At 32.0% G+C, this 23342-nt stretch overlaps 1 protein-coding gene across 6 annotated transcripts in view; it reads left to right on the plus strand.

Moving 5' to 3' along the window:
- Kug (kugelei) overlaps positions 1-23342 on the plus strand; it is a 418182-nt gene that overhangs the window by 308901 nt on the left and 85939 nt on the right. For all 6 annotated transcript variants that reach the window (XM_064053266.1, XM_064053261.1, XM_064053265.1 and 3 more), the window contains one exon: positions 14417-14523. In XM_064053266.1, the coding sequence (XP_063909336.1) occupies positions 14417-14523 (107 nt within the window). The remainder of the gene's footprint in view (positions 1-14416; positions 14524-23342) is intronic.

Below are 23342 nucleotides of genomic sequence, written 5' to 3' on the forward strand. Positions count from 1 at the left end.
CAAAAGTGAAATGACGAAAAATTGAGAAATCGAAACATCGAGAAATTAAAAAACTGAAACATCGAGAAAATAATCGAAACAAAAGATCGAGAAATCGAAAAATTGAGCAATCAAAATATCAAAAAATTTTAAAATCAAACAATTGAAAAACCGGAAAATCAAAATCCTAGAAAACGAAAGATACAGCAGTCTAAACATCAAAAAATTAAAATATCACAAAATTTAAAAATTCCCAAAATCGTAATGTTGAAAAACTGAGAAATCGAAAAATCAAAAAAATTTGAAATCAAAAAACTGAAAAATCAAAAATTTTAAAATTCCAAAATTGAAAAATAGAAATATCGAAGAACTGAAAAATCGAAAACTCTAAAATTTGAAAAAAATTAAAAATTGAAGAATCGAATCCAAAAATCGAAAAACCGAGATATCGAAAATCCAAAATTCAAAAAAATCGATAAATACACAAATTGATGAATCGAAAAAAATTGTACAATCGAAAAACTGAAAAATCCAGAAGTTGAAAGCTTCCAAAACTGAAATGACGGAAGATTGGGAAATTGAAAAATCGAAACATCGCTTCTCAATGCTCCAATGTTTCAGAAGTTCGAGAAATCGAAAAATTGAACTGAACAATCAAAAATCGAAACATCGAAATCTCGATAAATTGAGACATCGAAAAATTTAAAAAGGAAAAGTTGAAATATGGAAAAATCAGAAATATTAAAAATCCACAGATTGAAACACCGAAAAATCTGAAACCGAAATCAAAAAAATCGAGAATTTGAAAGATTCAAAAATCGAATAATTAAATAATCCAAAAAAAACAAAAACCTGAAAACTGGAAAAATTAAAAAATCGAAGAGCTAATAAGCCGAAAAATCGAAACATCGAAATTGAAAAATTGAGCAACCAAAAAATCTAAAAATGAAAAAACTAAAAATTTAAAACCGAGAAGTGAAAACTCGAAAGATCGTGAAATCGAAACATCAAAAAAGTAAAAAATCTAAAATTTTAAATTCTAAAATAAAAAAATAGAAATATTTAAAAATTGAAAAATCGAAAAATCTAACATTTTAAAATTGAAAAACTAAATTATCAAAAAATTGGAATATAGAACTTCTAAAATTGGAAAATTGAAAAATTCAAAAATTGAACAATCAAAAAATCGAAACATCGAAATCTCCATAAATCGAGAAATATAAAAATCGAAAAATTAGAAAACCGAAAGATGTAAAACCGTGAAGTGGAAACTCAAAAGATCGAGAAATCGATACATCGAAAAAGACTGAATAATCGAAAAATCAAACATTTTAAAGTTGAAAGATTAAAATATAAAAAAATTAAATCGAGACATCTAAAAATGTTAAAATTGAAAAATCGAAACATTGAAAGTTCGAGAAATCGAAAAGTCGGAGAATCAAAATCGATTAATCGAGAAATTGCAAATTTAGAAACGTCAAAAATTGAAAAACCTATAAATCAATAAATTGAAGACTCGATAAAATGAAAAATCGTAAAACTGAAATATCGAAAAATGAAAAAAATGGAAAAATCGAGAATGGGAAGAATCAAGAAATCGTAGAATAGAAAAACTGTAACATCGTAACACTGAAACCTCGAAAAATTATATTACAATTAAAAATCGTAAAGCAAAAAAATCAATGAATAGAGAAATCGAAAAATTGTTACACATGTACTTATATTATTTATTTATATTTATTTTTTCCAAAAATCTCGATCTGTAGGATAAAAACTCAACACGGATTCATAAACCACAAATTCAGGTTACTTTTTAATAACATTTGTTCGACAAAATTGTAAATGATCATCAATTCGTGAGGGGAGCCTGAAAACGGGGAAATTTTGATGAACGATTTACCGTGCTTTCGATAGCCTTAAAAGTTTCCAAGGTTTCAAAGCATTGGATTTTACAGTCTTAAGTTAAATTGCAATTTTGATTTTTTTTTTTTTTTCTAAAAATCTGGACGCCCAAGGTAAAAGCTCAAATTCACTATTCAAATGGAGGAGTACGTTATTATATTAAATGTAACTAGCGAAGTTAAATTAATAAATAAAATACATTTTTTCCCGGCGTAAGCTAAGGAAGTATTGTAATAGATACTTCAATATGCATTTCCAATATGTTTGTCTGTCGTCCGATCAATTTTTATTAGATAGATAATCTCCGAAACTATTGGATCGATTTTTATCAAATTGTATATGTATTTAGAAATATCATATAGATGGTAATACGCTAACTTGAATTTGTCTAATCGTGACAGAATCATGACGTCATCTCAAAATTTTGCATCGTAAATGTCATTTAAATTTTATACAGTAACATATACCTGTACTTGGTTTATAAATCCGCCTTGATTTTGTTTATTATAATTTTTATTCTTTAATCCTTAAAACACGATCAAAGATAGTCAGAGTGTTGTAATTAACACACCATAGACCGTGCGCGAAAATATATTGTTAACATTAAAGAAAAATCATCATTCATTAAAGACAATGGACTTTGACAAACAAATATTGCCCTAAAAAGTTACTTTTACACATTTTTAAAAATGTGTGTTCTGACTATTCGAGTACCTACATTACGTAAACATTGAAAGTTTCCCGGTAGATGCATTAAATTTATTTAATTATGTATGTACTTTTTCTGAACGTAATAGCTTTTATATTAAAAATCTCGTATGTTGCAGTTATATTTTAGCATTTTGTAATCACTTGCTTACTTTCATAACTTTGATTTAATTCAGCAGAAGACTTAAAACAGTCTTCTAGATTCCAAAATATTATCTCTTTTCAACTATAAAAAGCGCACAGCCAGTAACAAAATCTACAATGATTACATTACAATTCAGGATTACTAAAACGTCGGAAATACATTATTTAAGCAAAAATTGAGCTAAAATACCTCCAGCGGTCATTTCTTAAGCAAATCAATGAAAATTTCAGTTATTGCTAAATAATTTATTATCCTTGATTGGGCAATTATCTCTAAAGAGCAGTCATTACACGAAACAGTATAATTTTAGGGCAAAATGAGCAAGCATGCCCCTAAGACCCAACCCTTATTACACTAATCAACAACCGAAATCAAATTTCCATTCTGAACCATAACTCGATATAATCAAATTGATCTAAAAGAGTTTTCGCACCGTACATAATTTAAAATCGATTGAAATTCTTTTCCGACGAAAGTTGAAACAATAGCCACAATAAAGTCCAATCTGATGAAAAGCTGTGTTATTCGTCATCCCAACACTAATTGATGATAATTAACTTATGCTAGAACCATAAATCACCTCAATGCCGTTCTGCTATCAGGAAGACGCTGCAATGGCGTAACTTTTTGCCGAGTTTTTTCCGCTGAATCGGCGTTTCTTGCTTTGCAGGATGCAGGCTTTGTTTGGGATAACATTGGAAATTTTGATTGATGAGGGGAATACGCTATGGTCATTAAACGCATGGCTGCACCATATACATCGTAGACAACAAGATGGAACTAGAGAATTAAATATAGCTGTTGCCATTGGCTGAAGTAGGAGGAAATACACAATCTTATTAAAACAGGCATGCTTGGAATTTAGAAGATTTATGTGTCAATCCGCAGTCACCATTTTGTTTGCAATTGCACATCTTGTGCTGTATTTGCCTATATTCGAATTGAAATATTATTTTTTATTTATTTCATCTGGATATTTCAAGGCGAAATAAATAAATCCTTCCAAATGCCATTTCCTGTATTGCTTTTAAAGTAACATTTTCATGTAGTTTATAATGGAGTGGAACTTTGAGAAATGCCGTACGTAAAGCACTCAGTCAAATTGTAAAACTTGATTTCCACTTACTTTTTTTAAACTTGTTTACGTAGAAGTTAAAAATAGGAATGAATTATTAAAAGCAGATGAAAGAGCATGGCGTGCAAGACCGTTCAAGTGATACTTACAATAAGAGATAATGTCATAAATTTTTTGAAGAGCACGAATAGACAGAATTTTGTAGGGCTGTATGCTTGGACTATAGTCTGACATTAATAATTTCATCACAACTGATCATCTAAATGTTTCTCTTTTACTTTAATGTAGTTTTTTGAAGTTTGAGGGAATGGGGAAAAGCTTTCTGATTTTCGTTTTTTAATATTAAAAATAAATATTTTGACGTCCGCCGTGTCGCTGCACACACTATTATAGTATAGTATAATATCTAATAGTTCAGATATTTTTCTCAAAGTGGCTATAATTCGTATTACACCAAAAAGATGGGAAAAATTAGGTTAACGTCACAGAAGTTAAGGTTTTACTTTGAAGTGAGGGCTAACATGTTTTGGTACAAGAGATTAGCTTACAGCATATATTAAGAAGATACTAAAGTTAAAATACTTACCCAAAGTACAAGTACTTAATAATTACATAATTACGCGAATTAGGCTTAAGAGCTACTGTTAATAGCAACCCCAAGGTCTAACTAGGAAATAACCATACAAGAAATACAAAGGTATATTAAAGACATCTAGCGAATGTTCTACAACTAAAAAAGGTAATTGACGGCATCTATCAAGTATTCTAGAAATAGAATGGTAATACGCTTCAGTAGGTACCGAAACATGTTAGCCCTCACTTCACAATAAAACCGTAACTTATGCTGCATCGACCTAAATTTTCGCATCTTTTTGATATCATACTAATTACCGACACTTTGAGAAAAATATCTGAACCAGTAGATTTGATAGATGCTAGTCAAACAAATTTGATCCGATTTTACGAAAAACACGTCTTTAACAAGAACTGCACCCTCCTCAAAATTTGGTTTATAAACAGCAACCTTCGTCATGGAGTGTGAACTGCCGAATTTCCACCTACACCAAGACCTCTATAAAAGCACGAAGAACAGCTCAAACCATCTGGCTCAAGGGGGAAGTTAAAACCCATTACAGAACTATGAATAATGTTAATATCCCCTTAAATTCATATATTTTATGTTAATCTCACTGTTACACCCAAATGAATTTTCTTCCCTTGATAATACCAGAACGTATTGTTAAATTCTTAGCCTACCATAGCAGCAGACTTTATACCATAAAACTAAATTTTATTTATTCAATGTAATCGCCTTTTAAATTTACAACGATCATAAACTAATTTCAATCCTCTTAAATAAAATTCTTGTTCCTGATCTGCAAACCATTGCTCCACGGTGTCAATTATCTCTTCATTTGACAAGTATCTCTTTCCTTTCAAGTGTTTTTTCAGTTTGGGAAAGAGATAATTAATAATCAGAAGGGGCTAAATCTGGCGAATATGGAGGATGGTCAACCAATTCAAAGTGTAGTTTGTTAAATTTCTGTAAGGCAATCAGACACTTGTAGGCCGGGGCATTGTCTTGCACACCTTTCGAGGTTTTTCCGCGATGTTTTTCGATAATTTTTTTCTCGCAATTTGGTCACAAATGAAGAATAATATGATCCCATCACAGTTTTGCCAGCTTCTAAGTAATCTGCTAAAATTATACGCTCTATGTTTCCACTCTTTCGATTGCTCTTTTGCCTCTGGACCATAGTAATATCCATGTTTCATTCATTGATACTCTTTGCACCTTTTGACCCGCATTCAGCCATTTAGACCTAATTCGTGATGTACAATATGGAAAATACATTCATAAGAAATCTTCAATGTCTCGGCTACACGTTTAACCCAATTCGACGATCTTCCAAAATCAGGTCATGTACGGCATCAATGTTTTCTGGAGCAGACACAAAAACGGGTCTTCCTGCATGGTGTTCTTTTACCTCTGTTCTACCCCTTTTGAACTCTGCAGTCCAGTTCTTTATAGTGGCATATGAAGGACACTTATCCTTCAGTGTATCCAGCATATCGGCATAAATTTCTTTTCAAAAGAAGGTACTTCATCACAGATCTGTACTTTATTTTATATCAAAATTGCAATTTTTGCCTGACATGTTTTTTTTTAAAAGATTCTTAATCGAAGACGGATAAACGTTTTGCCATCAAACTTGGCACACTTATGTGTCAAACATCCTAGTTTTCTCATTCTGTTTTTTTCTGGTGGAGCTGGAGGTCCTTCAAAGAGGACTTAAATATAAACCCCCTCAGAAGATTGGCATTAAAGATATACATACTCGTAGCTATTGATTACGAAACTATTCTAACCCTTTAATAATTCCGAAAATAAATTATGTCCTACAAAACTCACTTAAATATAGCTAACTAACTACAAAAGCATTAACAGTAATAACTCAAAGGTTGAACTCCGATAAATAAAGTCTTTGTAAGTTAAAATCAAAAGTGAGTATCTGCTGGTGTCAAAACCAATAAAGACAATTGCATTATAATTCTTAATAAGACATTAGAAAAGTTAAACATTTTCTAAATAATGGCTCCTTTAATACATAAATTGAATCGCGATCACACCTCTAATTTCAGGTCTATTTTACGTTCTACCTTGGGATATAAATGGCAATGAATTCTTCAATCCCCGGTCTACATAGCCCTCCCAAAATTCATAAGCCTGATTGCCCCAGTAGACCGGTAGTTTCTTTTGTCAATTTGCCATGTTACCATCTTGCTAAATGGCTTAATCATTCCTTAAGAAGAGTTGTCCAATTTGAGAAAAAAATAATTTTGACTTAGTTGAAAAATTGAAACATATAATCTTCCCTCCAGGTTTTCCTGGTTGACGTTTCTAATCTCTTCCCCTTCTGAAGCCCTTAAATTAATAATTAACAGCATTTAATTCTTTGCTCCTTAGATTATTCCACATTCCCCTAAGTCTTGAAGCCTTTGAGAGTGAACTTGGCGTCATTAAAAAAGTTGCCATACATTTTCCTTACACCTAGTATGAAAATCTTCTATAAAACCCTATGTCAACATAAACTTTGAAATTCATACGAATTTCCAATCACAAGCTATCCCCTCTTTTGCCCTTTGTCTCCTTTGGTTTTCTTTCTGTCCATTTTCAAAATTTTCAAAAAACTAGATTATAACACTTCCCCTAACCTTTCTTCTTTGTTAGAAAGAAACAAATACCCTATCCCTATGTTGTCTTGTTCGGGCATTTACCAATGTGATGACTGCAATACAGTATATGTTGCCCAAACTCTTAATTTTTTCGAAATTCTTGAAATTTATAAAACAATTAGAGATCCCTAACTACACACATTCTTCGTGAGTGTGCAGCGCTAGCCTCCTACAAAAAATCCATACTAGGGGTCATCTGGCAAAAATCAGGGAGCGGGAAAACACCCTGATATGGACTTGGGGAAGGCACAGTGGACCCAAAAGCGAGGCCTAAGTGCCGGCTGGCTACGGTCAACACCCATAAATTTAGAATCCAGAATCTAGATCCCTAACTAATTTGTGTGAATGAACTGGTTTCAATACCCCTTTCCTTCTTCCCTCCTACCAATTTCGTAAATCTTTCTATGTTTGGGCCTCTCCACGTCTAGTTTTTTTTTCTCTCTTTTTGTGCTTTACACTTGTTTTTAATTTTTCAACAAAAGACATCGGAAGTCGCAATGGGGATTCGAGAAAGACCTCGATCGCCGAAGTATTGGTTTAAATAGAGGCCACCTTCGGGAGCGATTATTATTCAACTATGAACTCGACTGAATGTCGAGTCCAGTCAAGTTGTGCCGGGATTATTTTGTACATAATCCCTGTGTAACCAGTAGTGTAAATTCGAGTTAAGAAATAAATTGTTGAGTTTTACCCACGTCGATTTTTAATCAGCGATCATCGTAACAACATGGTGGCGATAGTGCTGTCCAGGGATTTGATGTAAAGGTTTCTAATATTTATGTTTTGTATTTGAAAAAAATTATATATATATATCAGCACGTTGAAATTTTAGATGCTTATTTTCTCGTAAAAATTTTAACAGCAGGTAAAAAAATTTGGACCGCACAATTGACATTCATATTTTCAAAATTTATTGGCCATATATATTTTTTTTTTGTTAAAAATGTCTAACAGGTTTTATAGGCAAATCTTCTTGAAGGGTATACAATTTTTTTAGATATTCAGAAGAAATCATATGTTCACCAGAATTCAGTAAATTTCTTACATTTCGAAAACGTGACAAATTGAAACTTCTCAAAATATGGGTATTGGAACCAAAAATGGATGTGTTGTGTAGGTACCGTTATCGCCCTTAAAATTTTTGAAAAGTTTAACATTTACAGAAAAGTCTTTTGTTAATGTTTTCTCGTAATTCATATTCTTTTGGGATACTAAATCTCTAGACGGTACACAATCGCACAGACGGTTCTGACCATCGAGGAACCTCCCGAATATAATTTTTAGGAATATCCATAAGAAATATCGCCTTTTCTTCGTTTTTTTTGTACGCGTCGTCATAAAGTCTACGTAACAATTTTGAAGATTGACAGTTTTTCTTGTTTTCTACTTCAAGGTCTTTTAATTCTCCCAAACAGTTTTTGTATTTTGGTGTCGTTCTTTTTAAATTTAAATTTAGAACTCTGCCATGATATCTCAAATCATCCACTCCTCTTTGAATTAAGTTGAATAAATTTAGAGTTATTTTTGTCTTGAAAGATAGAGTTAGTGTCAGGAATATGGAGCTCTTCAGCATTGTTTTACAGTCAAAAGAATCTTAGAATTTAAATTAACAAGATATTGAATAAAAATTACTCTATGTATGTACAAATTTAGAAGGTATTCCTGCTGCAGTTAATCATTTGGGCAGACGAGTTAGTCATGAAATCTCTTTCAAAATGTTTATAGCATACAGCAGTTTTTTTCTTTTAGTTTAGAGATATCGAATAAGTAATAGTCCATAATATTAATCGGGAGTCACAGAGTAGGTACACATTAGTCGAAATTACCTTTTTATTTTAAGAATACATTTTGATAATATACCTAGTTCCTTACCACTTAATAAAATATCCCGCATTTGATTTAAAGTATTCGAACAGTGTAAATAAAAATTCAGCAATTAGTTCTAGAACATTCGTTAGATGTCTTTAATTTACTTTTATATTTCATTTGGTTCCTTTCATTTCCTAGTTAGACCTTGAGGTCTCATGCCTAATTCGTGTAATTATGTAATTACTAAGTTTTGTACTTTGGGTAAGTGTATTAACTTTAATATCTTTTGTAAGCTAATTAGCTCCGATGATGGTACCAGTAGGTACCAAAACATGTTAGCCCTCACTTCGCAATAAAACCTTAACTTCTGTGGCATCGACCTAATTTTTCCCATCTTTTTGAAATAACTAATAGTATAATATAGGTACGTCTTCTCATAAAATAAAAATAAAATTTAAGTTTACAGTGGCCTTATTTGATTTTGTTTCAGTGGCAATATCTTAAATATTATGTTGCGGTACATTTTGGGAAATAATTTCTTTCAATGTTAATTTTAATTATATCACGTGGCAAATGTAATGAAAAACATTCTTATCGTTTATTACAGTTGAATAGTACATTGAATTCCAGTAATGAATCCGTGTAGCTTTAGGCGGTCTTCAATTTGCCTTGTAGCTGAAGTTGCCGCTAATGCAACGAACGCAATACGTCACAGAATATCTAAATCCACGTCTGTGATTCATTAGTGGAAAAAAGTAAAAAAAAACGTTACTAACTAAATTAAATTCTTGTATGCATAGAAACCGAATTCTACAAAAGCTTCTTATAAACCACCTGAAAATTAAACAGCTACAAGAACTGTTACTAATCGTATAAATTGTATTTAATACACACACAATTTGGATGAGTGAATTTCCTGACATGTTAAATTCCTCCGACTCCCTTTGTATGTGGAAAACAGCATTTCCCGTACACTGGAAAAATGTCATTAAGTAGATATAATTGAACACCTGGGTCTTACTCCTGTCATACATATTTCCATGTCCCTACTGGTTTTCGAGAAAGTTGAGGCTTTGTTGTCGGTTTGACAATCTACAACTTTAGTGAACTTGAAACTTGAAACTTGTAACTTGTGAACACCCACTACACCTAAGACACTAGTTTTCAACAAACTGAAAAAGACCGCTTGTATGAATTAAACCAGATTATTAGTTAGTATTAAAGCTACCGTTTCGGGTTTTGATTTTTTCGGTTGTGGTTGGAATATTTTTTGTCTGCGAGCAATGGGACATTTTGTAGTAGTATATTGTAATTTATGTAAATAATAAGCGAATCTCTGCTCGACTCGGAGGGATCGGATTATAGGTAGGTGTAGGCTTTATATTCCATATACGGGGTTAATTCGATTTGTAACGTTGCTTTGAACTCATCTGTGTGTGCGGAACTAACATGTTTGTGCGCCCTAAAATTGCTTCACAAGCCAAGGCACGAGACTAATGGATTTCAATTGCCTTTTTAATGTTTTAAGCGCACTCAAAGGAGTTTTCGTACGCATCTGCGAAAAAAGGCCAACAATCAGTGCCGCGGTTGCAGCAATCCGAGAAAAAGCATTTTTTATTGAAAAGTTTATCGAGTCGACCAAATTACATCACGACGAAGCCCTTTTGAAGTCAGGTTTTGATATGGGTGCGGCATGTCGAGCGTGCTAAACGAGGGCATCGCATTTTTGATTTTTCGAAATGGCGATGGAGGTATTCAGTTAAGGGCCGGAGACATTTACTTACATTTTCGGTAAATGTAGCGAACTTCATCTTTTACAAAGGCATTTCACTTCGAGATCAAGGAAATACGCTGGAAAGCGCGCGACGAATGCGAACATCTCGTCCTAAACTTATATTTCTTGATCTTGTTTTGCATACTTATACAAGAGCATCTTCGTATGATAAAATTTGTATTCATTCTCTTAAAATATTCGTCTTTTGCGCATAGGGAGCCTCGCAATAATGATACGCGCAATGTTTGTGTTTGGGGGAAAGTCCTCCGAATTCTTTTTCTGCTTTTAAAGGGCAATATTCAACCTAGTTTACACACGCTCGCAAATGCGTTTGGCTTTTTGCGGAATTTCGTTTTGCGAATTGCTTTTAGAGGCTTATTTTCTATTGATTACACTTGCAAAAATTAAACGGATGTTGCAGAGCTTCGAACTAACGGTAATAGTAGACAGAAATTTACAAAAAAAAATGGTAATGGACGTATTCCTTCCATTATGCTGTGCGTACTGGGGTTGGAATGATCATTTTTTTCCACCAACAAGCGTTAATTAATATAACAGCAGATTTGCGAACATGGTTGAAAAGAAATGTTCAAAGCTTTTTTACACTCTAATTTTATTATGCAATATGATATGATTTTGCCGTTACTCTTTGCATTTAGATTATTCCAACTCTTCCAAAAAAAAAAATAATAAAATACTGGTAATCCCATCCTTTTAGCTAAAAATATAAGTCCTTAGTAATACAACTTTTGATGTTCCCAAATGTTCAACCATTAGCAGATGTTCTGTTACATATTTTATTAAGCAGGTAGTAGTTTCGAACTAGGTTATCAATAATTTAAGTTGTAACACGTTGTATGTTTAATCAGATTTACGAAGTGAGGAACAAAGTGTTCTTAGGATCCACGATCTTTAGTCTGTCATTCGTTTTTCTTATACAGATCTCCGATACTATCGAACGCTAACCAAAAATTGTCTCCTCATCCCTACAAACACTGTAATGACGTAACCTTAGGATTCGTAAACGCTATTTCAATTTATTTGATGAAATAATATACTCCTGTATTTGTGGTGTATGAATCCGTCTTATTTTTGTTTATTATAATTCTTATTGTTACACTTTGTTTTTCTTTAGTCTTATAATATGTAGCTACATAACCCTGACTCATAGACCTGGGGAGGAGCGCTCCGCTTTGCAGATGAAAGGACCGCGGTTCAATCCCCGGCGACATTTCCAATTTTTTATTATTGGTTTTGCACCGCACATATCAGAATTGACATACATATCTTTGCTGAAATGTTAATCGGAACATTTTCAAGTCGGAAAACTCACTAGAAACATACTTGCGCTTTATCAGTGCATTCATATTTTTGGAGCAATTATTAATCGAGTCTCCGTACGAAGTAACACTCCGTGCTAGACCAAATATGAACAAGTCAACAAGGTGTGTTCGGATCAAAGACAGTGGCAGCTTTACAAGTTTTTTTCTTACAATGCGATTGGTGTTATCTATAGTGTTTTTTTTACACAATTTATTTAATTGTATATAAGGTCAATTTTTTTATGACATTTCCAAAAATAATGTAATCATTAAAAAATATTATAATTCCTAAGGCTCGTTGGGTTCATTGTAAAATATTTTTGTAATCTACATACTTTTTGAAATATGGAAAAACTTTTTTTTTCATAATCTAGCGTCAAATTCAGTCTGAATTAAAGTATTTTTCATCAGTGATGTATATGTTTTTCTCAAATAAAAGAGAATTGTTTCAAATGAAAAAATTCAAGAATTAACTGACCAATAAACAAATCAATAACTGTTTGAAAATTTTTATAAATTTAATCAAGTTCAACTTCTCCCTAGTATGAAAAATTTTTATTGAGAATAAAAATTTTAATGTTACCCTAGAATACGTCCAAAATACGTCGCGTTATTAGCTCGAAGGTCTACCTGACTGAGCTAATGTTCCGTTCCTCAGCGTTCCTCTTAACGATTAAAAAAAAATGAATACGGATTCATAAACCACAAGTACAGGAATGTGATTTATTTACCATGCAAAATTTTGAGGTGACGTCATCAAATATCAATGGATATGTTAAGACACATTTTGATTAGTGTTTTATCATCTACTAATATTCTTAAAAAACGTACAAAATTGATAATAATCAATCCAGTAATTTCGGAGATTATCTGTCAAATAAAATCGGCACAGACCTTAAACAAATAGACGCTCAGGAAGTAAAATTGAAATTTCCATCTATCCGTCGTCTCTTTGCTATCTTATTAGACAGATACTCTGCGAAACTACTGAACTGATTGTTGTAAAAGTAAAAACTAATTTAAAAGGAGCAAATTTATAAAACGCAATTCAAAATTTGCCAACTTATTTCCGCCAGAAATTGGATAGCATCATACAAAATTTTACGAAGGACATAGCTCCTTTTTAAAATATGCAAAATCATGCTTCTGTGTCTGTGATTATTATTCCATCGATATTTTTAACTTTCTACAAGTCGATTTTTGGAAAAGAAAGTTGTACAACAAAATTTTACAGATTACGAATTTGATTGCTGTGAAATTTTGAACACGAGCATGGTAAATTAGTAATCAGGTTTCATCTATTCATCCCATTCAGAACACTTAATGAGATAATCTCAAAATTTTGTTAAGTAAATTTCGCTTGAAATTTATAGTGTGACCTTACTTGTGGTTTGATATTGCATCCCTATTTTTTAGAATTGTGTGTTCAAGACGTCTCAAAAATAGTTATAGAATGGAACAGTCTATTTTACTGCGATGGGTATTCCAGAAAGACCTCGATCACGAAACCTCTAAAAGGAGAGTGTGGCTTTGAATAGACGAGAAGCCAGACAAGTTGCGCCAAAATTATTTTGTACATAATCGTTGTGTGAATTCGAGTTACTAAGAAATACATTGTTGAGTTTTACCCACGCCGATTTGAAATACCCGTTCATGGTATATTATAAAGAAAATACGAGATATATTTTTCACTAAAGGTAACCAACTTTCTAGAGGAAATGAGTATGCCCATTTTAGTTAATATTCCGTAATTTTTGAGTCAGTCAATATTAGTGTTGTGCTGAAATTTCTAGAAATTCTGTGTTACAGTCTCTAATTTAAAATGTAAGATTTGGTAAATTAACTTTTAGGATAACCCATGTTATGATGTTATACATATCAACTGATATTTAAAAATAGGATAGTAAAAAACACGTTTCATGAGGCGTTATGTTAGAGTACGAATTCCAAAATTAGAAAAGAAGTCATCAGACGAGTTTTCTAAGAAATGAGTGCTCTAAAATGCCTTATGAAACGTGTATTTCATAGTACGTCTTCTACTTAGCACCTCTTTTCCATTTTAAAATAAAAAATGGATATTTTAAAAATTTTTGAGAATTTTGTGGTGCCTGGTTAATATTAGATAGTGATAATATTAAATTATTTTAAACAATAATAAAAAACAATATTTTAAGATTAATTTTCAGTATTACTTTCTATAATACTTCCCACAACAATCTTACCAAAAATTGTTCTAGTATTGAGTGATTTTTAAATTTATGCTCTAGTTGACCATAGCGCTTACGTCAGCCGTTTCAATTGCATTGCTGACGTACGCGTCATGGCCAACTAGAGCGGAAATTTAAAAAACCACATGGTAGATTTTTTACTATTGCAAGTAATTTAGCCCTCAAAATCTTTTCCCCTATTATTTTTTGCCAATTTATCTCAAAAAAATGTTTGCTAATTTATCTTTTTTTTTTCAGGCATCATAAGAACGCTGGCTGTTTTAGACGTAGAAACCAAAACGCACTACTGGCTCACAGTTTTTGCTCAAGATCACGGAGTGGTCCCCCTATACTCCAGCGTCGAGGTAATTTTCTTCTCATTTTTTACCCGCACACTGTCAGTTCCCCCTGGAATGAAAGAATTTCCCCATACAACACATCACATGTTTAATTTAGGTCGCTTTTGTGTTGATAAGGGTTAATTACTTTAAAAGTATTGTGTTTTATTACATCACAGAGAAAACTTTACACGATGGTGGTTTTTGGATGAATAGAAAGACCCTGCTTTCGTGCATTCAAATGTTTCCATGCTTAAATACGTATTGTAACAAAACGTAGCGATGTTACCTGGCGTAATTATTAATGCTATTTGCATAATTTCTAGCTGGTTCGTCAGGAGGGCGATAACGAAAGAGGGTTGGGCGGTATTAAGGCAGAAAAATGCAATCAGTTTTTAATTATCTGAAACGATACTTTTCCGCATGCCATTGAAATTCTTAGGTCGAGTATTTGTTATTACATTCCAGAAATTTTTAGTTTTCACCGTCAAGTCGAGAGCTTTATTTGTTGAAATTTTTTCTACTTCTACACATGCTGCACATTTATTTGTACAAACATTCCTTGTACATGATTTACTTATTCAATTCACGTTATCCTTGAGACTATTTAAAATTCCTAACACCAGCATGTTGATACTTACATCATAAATTGCTTCCATAAACGTTTAATTATAGTTCAGCTACGAGACTTTTTAGTATTAAGTAGATTACATCGTGATGTCATCTATTTTTGCCAAGTTTAGACATAAGACGTTTAACTAGATCGTATTCGAGTTTAAAGTATTAAACATTCTCTAATTTGTCTGAAATTTCATCAGTTCATCGTATCGTGAACGGGGATTTTAGCAATGAGACTACTTTTCTCATTTATATGGAAAATAAGATCTTACCTATCTGACCTCCTTCGCTATAAGGAAATAGAATCTGAGATAAAATGAGAACTAATAAGTAAAGCGATGGAGGAATTTCCGGCCGTTGACGTTGTAGATAGGGAGTCGTTTTTAAAGTTTGAATATTTGTTCAAGAATTTAACTAGCAATTATTGTTTGAATTAACACGGTGCACACAACTCTAATTCAATAAAATTTATTCCAAAATATAATTATGTTTGTGGCAATGCAATTAACGTTTCCATTGTACTAGCTGTAATTTATTATGTCTATAATTTGCAGGCATCTATTAACATAAACCGGTTAGTACATCAAACGCAAAATTAAAAACTATATTTTCAGCAAAAATTTTCAGAACGATTTGAAGTGTACTTACAAACTGTAAAATTTTGCACCAAAATTAAGATAGTAACGTATTTTTAATTGAGCGAAATTTATACATTATTTTAGTCCAGAACGAATTGAAATCTGCTCAGATTCGTTCTTGTAAATAGACCGTTCCAACGAAAAAGTTTCCTATGCGGTAAAATCTTTACATATTTTGAAATAATATTCGGTACATTTTATTTCCGAGCGGATCCGTTTGTCCAATTCCTAAGCCCGGTTTCCTGCGACACTCCGGTAGTAACAGCGAGTGTTTTAATAAATTCAATTCGAAACACGGAGAAATCGTTTCAAACGGTTTAGAAGAATTGATATTATATTTTCATATTTCAGAAACGTTCCGTGCTTTTCTGATATTCCGTTTTAAACATTCGGGTGGCTACATTTTGGCTTTAACCAAGTATCTACGTGACACGAATTTATGAAAATTCAGCAATAATTACACATTATTGTATCCACGAAGATTTTCCGTGTTTCGGTGGCATCGAAATTAGAAAAAATATTTTTTGCGGTTTTTCCCATGCCTTATAAAAATTCTTTATTTCGGTGTTATCACATTCCTTCCCTCTTCCTCGCAATAAATTTATAGTTTCAACGGAAGCCCGGGTTTGAATGGTTATTCATTGCCTTTTGATAAGAACATTCGATTTGTAATCTCCTCTAACAGTAAAAATTCCTTGTCGGTTTTACACTAAAATACCTCAAATTCCTCGTATCTCTTCTCCTCGGACAGTTTTTTCTAACGCATCCCAGTAATTGATTATTTCGCTCGAATCCGTCTCTTTTCGTAGTATTGACGTTCCATAATTAAATTTTTACGGCTTTTAATGGAGTTTCGTCGGTACGAATGAAATTTGTTTTAAACTTTCTTTCGGTAATAATTAAAAGCAATTTTTTACTGGCGTTTTTTGCAAACGAACATCTGCTATAAATTAAAATGTATTCAAATATGCACTTGATTAAAATTCGCAAATCTTTTAATTCGGACTAACCAGTTTCTTCTCCTGATTAATTTTTAATCAGTTTTCTATTGCCGAGCTCTTTTTAACGACATTAGCGGCGACTACTGAAATTTTTATATCTTAATGAACCCGAGAAAAATCGGAGGAATCAGTTTTATCCCCATTGAAAAAGACTCAAGTTTCAGACAAACACATCGCTACTTTTTTAGAAGCGATAACCGTGCTTCTGAATAATCTATTTTTAAAGCTCCCGTAAGAGCTAAATGGATAATTCAAGTACAAGTTCAAAATTGTTGCTGTTCGTACAGACACCATCTGAAAATCACTTTTTCGTATAAATTTACCCAAATTTCCAACATGCAGTGACGTTATCGTCAACCACCAAAATTTGGATGACGTCACGTCAAAAATTTGCGAAGTAATTAACTTGGCACCATATTTTTTTTTCCATAAAGTATCTGTACAAAGAACTTCCAGAAATTTTTGTTTGGAAACTTTGGCATTATGCATAATCCGAATATAAAAGCAAGTTTATTAAAAAAAAAGCTACATTGTTGATGTAAGTTAATAAAGAGATTATTGTCGTTTTTATTGTTATATTTGTTAAAGTTGGCGGTATTTGAACTCTTTTTGGTGCCTGCGAGTAAAAAAGTTGAAGCGATTTAGCTCAATAGTTCGCGAGCAAAAGTTTGAGCTTTGTGTTTTAAAAAGTGGAGCTTTGCGGAGTAGATTGCTGGCGTTATTCCGTAAGTGTGAGTTCCATTCATTGAGTGAATAAAACAATTCTCAAGTTCTTTCATTTGCCTTGGTAATATATCCTGTCTCGAAGATAGAAAAAAGGATTTTTCAAAGAAATGTTTCCAGGTCATAGACTATGAAACTAGAAAAGCAATAAGGTTCAAAAGCTCACTTCCTGTTCCATCAGGTAACAAAGGCAGTAATTTCCTCGTCTAATTCAAGTTGGAAATGTAACGAAAGACCAAACAAAGTATACGGAGGCAACGTTTGCACGGTCTACAATTTAACCAAGATCTATTCTCCTCGAAGACGCCGGTAATTACAAAAATCAGTAAACTAATGGAAAGCTCACTTCCAAAGCCAATTAGAATTAAGGCCTTAATTGACACGTCCCATTATCGTTTCGCGATCGAAGTTTTTCGATGAAAATAAGTGCACCGCTTGGGAAATATCCTACTTTTGCCGACAAATAACGCGGCTCGGTAGATTAATAAAAATAAATAAACATGCGGGGTTGAATGGGCGATACTGTTAGAAATGCAAATAAAAAATTTGCATTTATGGAAGGAATTTATTTGGGCGGTGAATTTTGAACTAAATTCGGGCGAAGAGAAATGTGGAAATATTTTATTTTCTAACCAACATTTAAAGTTGCGAGAAGATCCTGAAATTTGACAGGGGGTATTTTTAGGTTCAATTTTATCACCGGGGCTGGATTTTTATGCAAATCGAGCTAAGCCCGTCCATTCATTCATGTCCACTTTTCAGCATATAGAATGAAATTAAATCAAGCAAAAATATAACGGTCTCGACATGTTGTAAATTCGGATATGCGGAAAATGGGGACGGCAGACGTAAAAAAACGTGGCATTAAATGTTAGTAAATCAATATAATTCGGTACTTTTAAACAACAAATTTAGACACAATGTAGAAACGACGAATTCTGAAAAAATTACGGTAGACATAAATTTAACAAAATTTAATAAAACTACAAAAGGGATAGTTGTGACTCGAAAATAAAGAGAACGACTAAATAAGTTAAAGAAAGAAGGGAAAAAATTAGCATAACTGTAACTAATTTTATTAAATGAAAGATTAAAACTTGAGCCATAATATTGTCAAATCATAAATTGCAAAAGCGAAATTTTAATTACCAGAAGATTGGCAGTGACAAGGATTTAAACAACGTAGCGTTGATTACATTATTCAAAAGATTAAGTGAAACTTAAAAGAGAATAAGCAGATGTTTAGGAGAAACACGAAAAAGAGTAACTTTTAATAATGTATGAGTCTATTTTGGTAACAAATGTTGAGAATAAAAGATTTACAAAAGAGCAAACAATTGAATATAAATTTGGAATGAGATTCTCTGTACTTCGTAATATCAGATAATCTCCAAGTCTCTTTGGATCACAGTGTCCCCCAAGGATATAGAAAAACAATTAAAAAACGATTTATTAAAAAAAATTGCTGAAACAACTCTAACCGGTCAAGTGTTTTTTCCCTCGCGCCATCTTTTAGGAATAAATTGAACGTTTTCTGATTGGTGTGACCAAAATTATCATAAAAAAATATATGATTTGTGGATTACTCGTAATCTAATTTTTGTGGGGATAAATATATTCATGTTGGCATTTTTTAAACACTAGTAGAAATTGAATGACTGGAATACCAGAATTTTTAAAGAAAACTGATTAAAACTTTCGTAAAATATTTAATGATGGATCGCTACATCTTTCAGTAAAATGTCTTAATTTTTTTTAGATGACGTCAACTACTGTTAATGGTGCATAACATTTTATATGTATACTGTGACATTAGTACTATATTATAGAATTTTCCAAAATTTTAGAGAAATTCAGCAAAAAGTTGAAATAATTAATAAAATAATCGACTTAAGGACTAACTTTTCTAGAACATCGTAGAAAATTGAAATGTACTAGACTGGTTCAAACAATATTGTTCATATCTCTGTATATTTTTCACAACTTTTTAATAGTAATATTGAACAAGCTTTATAAACGTCTCTTTCGCGACGAGTTTATTTACGCACGAGTGGAGCGAGTGTTTAAAAAACGGGTGTCTAGATAATTTTATAAACGTTTATACAGGGTGTCTAGATAATTTTATAAACGTTTATACAGGGTGGTTTTTAAAACCTGAAACTTTCAAATATCTCGAAAAATAAGCACTCTACAAAAAAATATCCAAATTCAAAATTTAATCATTCATGGGGGAAATACTGTTGTGCAAATACTAGTTCCCCTCGCCCTCCTTGTAGGTGCGGGAGTAAGTCATTTTGGAAAATGTACTGCCAGCATTAATAAAAAACTTGAGGTTAGAAGTGCCACAGAACATGTGGTTTCAACATGATGGTTGGCCAGCACACTAGTCGATGGTAGCACGTGAAGTATTTGATCATGATTTTGATGGTCACTGGATCGGTAAAGCTGGTCCGGTAAATTGGCCTGCCAGATTACCAGATCTTAGTTCCCCAGATTTCTTTTTGACAATGAATTTCGAGTAGTTACATAAAAGGTGGTATTTTTTATTGCCAACGTGTTGCCGAATCTCATGCATAAGTTCGCAGTAGGACAAATCGGAAAAATTTGAATTTCGTCTTTTCAACGCCATCCATCACGAATCGAAAAAAGTTTTCAGACAAATCAGAAATCATACGTACTTTTAGCCATAGACTCCGAATCTGCAATTAAAAATAGCAGTTCTAATTTAAGGTTTGGAAGTTAACCCCTGTCCCACTTACAAGGACATTTTTTCGTGGAATGCTTATTTTCCGAGACATTTGAAAGTTTTAGGTTAAAAAAATCACCCTGTATACTGTGCTTTTTCAACTACTTCAAATTAAAACAATAATTATCGAAATTCAGGAATTTATTGTCCTACAAAAAATTAAATACTAATTTCATAAAATTTTTGAAAAAAAAAGTAGCTTATATAATTCCTTAACTACCTTGTCAAATATGTCCAAACCAAGTCTTTCTAGAAAAACCTGACTAACTAAAACCTATTAGGAATGTGACATGCATGCTCCAGGTGAGATTTACTTAAAAAATATAAAATGACATCAAATTTTTCAACAGCATGATTGTATGAACTTTAATGCTAATGTTTTACCATCCTTTTAATAAGCTTATTGCCACGAGGTATCAAACAGTTTTTAGATTAGAGTTGGCCATGAAAATATTTGTCATGTCTTTCATTAAAATGCAAATGTCAAAAACCCAAATTTTTGAAATACAAATGAGGTTATGCATGACATTTGCAGTTTAATCAAAGACGTGACAAATAGTTCCAAAGCCAACACTAATCTAAACATTTTTTAATCACCCGTTATACATTTTAATTTCAAAATAATCAACTATAAAATTACAACACACCAAAGACAAGAACCAGACAAAAAGGAAACCGAAAGATATGGAACGACATGAAATTTTAAAATTAAACTTTCACTAAAGTTACCCTTTTACTAAATATAACTGAAAAATATTAAAGTAAAATATTTTTTTAAATTTTATTTGTTTGCTTCTGTCCCGAGCATAAGGTAACGAAGTATTGTTATTGGGTCCATCTGGCTATTTTCATGTTTTCTCGACGTTTCATGACCTCTAAAGTATAAAAAAAGTAGGTCCTCATTTCCGTCTGTCCGTCTATGTCAAATTTTAGTTATGTTAAGAATATCGTGTAGATGCTTAAACGCTAACCAATATTTATCTAATCATTCCCACCAACAATTTGATGGTCACCTCAAAATTTTAGTTAGTACGTACCATATAAATATTATAAAATGACTTACTCTTGTACTTTTGGTTTATGAATCTGCCTTGATTTTGTATGTTATTATATTTTTAGTGTTCAATATTTCACGTAGCACAACTGGTTTTTAAATATCAACCATATGAAACAAGTGTCATTGGATCAATGACAAGCGCGATAACATCTGAAGGTCCGGAGTTCATAGTTTTTTTCCTTTACATTGTGACTGATTTACCTGTACTTTAGCAGTTATCTCTACTTTAAATTGTAAGAATTATTTGAATTTAGAATTTTTCGAAGAAGTTGATTTGTTGGACTTCGGGACTAATTTTTTTATTCAGAAAATTTCGTTTCTTCTTTAATTACAACTTTGTATTTACATATTTCTTAATATTTACTAAAAAATATGTTATTGTATTCAAAAAATTAGGCAAGTCAGTAAACAAGCAGAATTAACCGCAAATTGTGACCGTCGGCAATCTTTGCTTCCTGTTCTGAGTTTATGGTTTCTTAGAATTACTAATAAAAAATTACTCAATTTATTTTATTGATTAAATCATGAATGGATCATCGATTTAACAGAAAATTTAGGAAACAATATCGCGTCATCACAAAATTTTTTAATTGAAAAATTCACTTGTAACATGCGAATAGCTACTACTACATACATTTGCTCTTTTTAAGTTATAGTCGTTATCATAAAAAAAAAATAAAATTCGCAAAAAAACAGTTTTCATAAATTTTCAAGGGGCGAGGGAACTTCTGTCTAAATAACCTTAGACCAATTTTTTATGCATATTTTAAAGTGCAAATAAGTACACCAGTATTACTTTTATAACTTTTACAATTTTTGTAACCTTTTTATTTAAGTCCCAGTGAAAGATCGTCCCAAATTGCATCTAATTGTTAAATTTTGTTTTTAATTTTTAGGCATAATTTTCTGTGGAAGTTTATTTCTTTTTTTAACTACTCAAAATTTGGTTAAAGTTTCTTGAACTGTTACTCATTTATCGAAATATGCACTAATAACTATTTATGGCGACAGTCTTGTTTCTAGAAAGTATTTCGTTTTATAATATTTTCCATTAGTTCTAAAGTTCCCTAATTGCATCTTAATTTTTCATTGTATTTTTTTGACAATATTTTGCCAACATTGGAGGCAACTAAATGACAAAAATTCTCTTATATAAAAATAATAGTGATGATATGGCTAACAGCAAAAGCCCAAAAGGAGGAAGAAATGATGAAAATAAAAACAGTTAATGAAAATTCTAATAAAAACCCAGGTGGGGAAGAAAAATGGAAACTAAAACTTTGGTTGGACAAATATTCAAAAGTGGCAAACAATAAACAAATATAAGGGTGAAATTCACCAATTTTCTAAGAATTTTTTGAGAATTGCTAGAGAAACTAAAAAAGAGAGGCTTTTAAGGGGAGTCTTTTTGTTTTTGTTTTACACAGTACACGCCGACTTAACCACTAATAATAGTTTAAATAGTAAGATTTAGGAAAAAATTACAATTTCGATATGGAATTAACAAGATCTGGACAAAATCTGGAAAAGGAAGAAAAAGACGAGGAGGAACATATGACATTCTTTAATAGAATAGTTGAATTATAAGTATTTACCTACCTATTGTAGGGAAATTTCAAATAGAAACGCGGCAGGGAAATCTGCACAGGAACTGACGTGTTGGAAGAACCATTATTAAAAAGGATAACAATATCCCATAAATCCGGAAGGTCATTAGAATGTGGCAGAAGAGATGGAATAAAATACATTTTGCCTAAGGGAACAATGCATTTACATTTATTAAATATATCAAGTGTCTTTATGGCTTAGTCGGCAGCATATTCCAGCGACAAAAATAATACCCGGTATAAAAGCCTCACATAAAGTAATGATTATGACAAAATATCACAATAAATATAAAGGATTCCATTCATCGCTAAGTAAAATTACGGCAATCACTGTCGTCTCAAAAAAACGTGAACGTGAGATTTCCTGGAAGAATTTAGGTAATGAGCTGAACAAAAATCTGCTTATCATTACCCAACAACACAAGAACCCCACAACATCAAAGCCATCGGATTGAA

The sequence above is a fragment of the Zophobas morio genome, unplaced genomic scaffold, assembly GCF_036711695.1.
Source record: "Zophobas morio isolate AGI-343-1 ecotype UQ-CSIRO unplaced genomic scaffold, CSIRO_AGI_Zmor_V1 ptg000011l, whole genome shotgun sequence".
Taxonomy (NCBI): Eukaryota; Metazoa; Arthropoda; class Insecta; order Coleoptera; family Tenebrionidae; genus Zophobas; species Zophobas morio.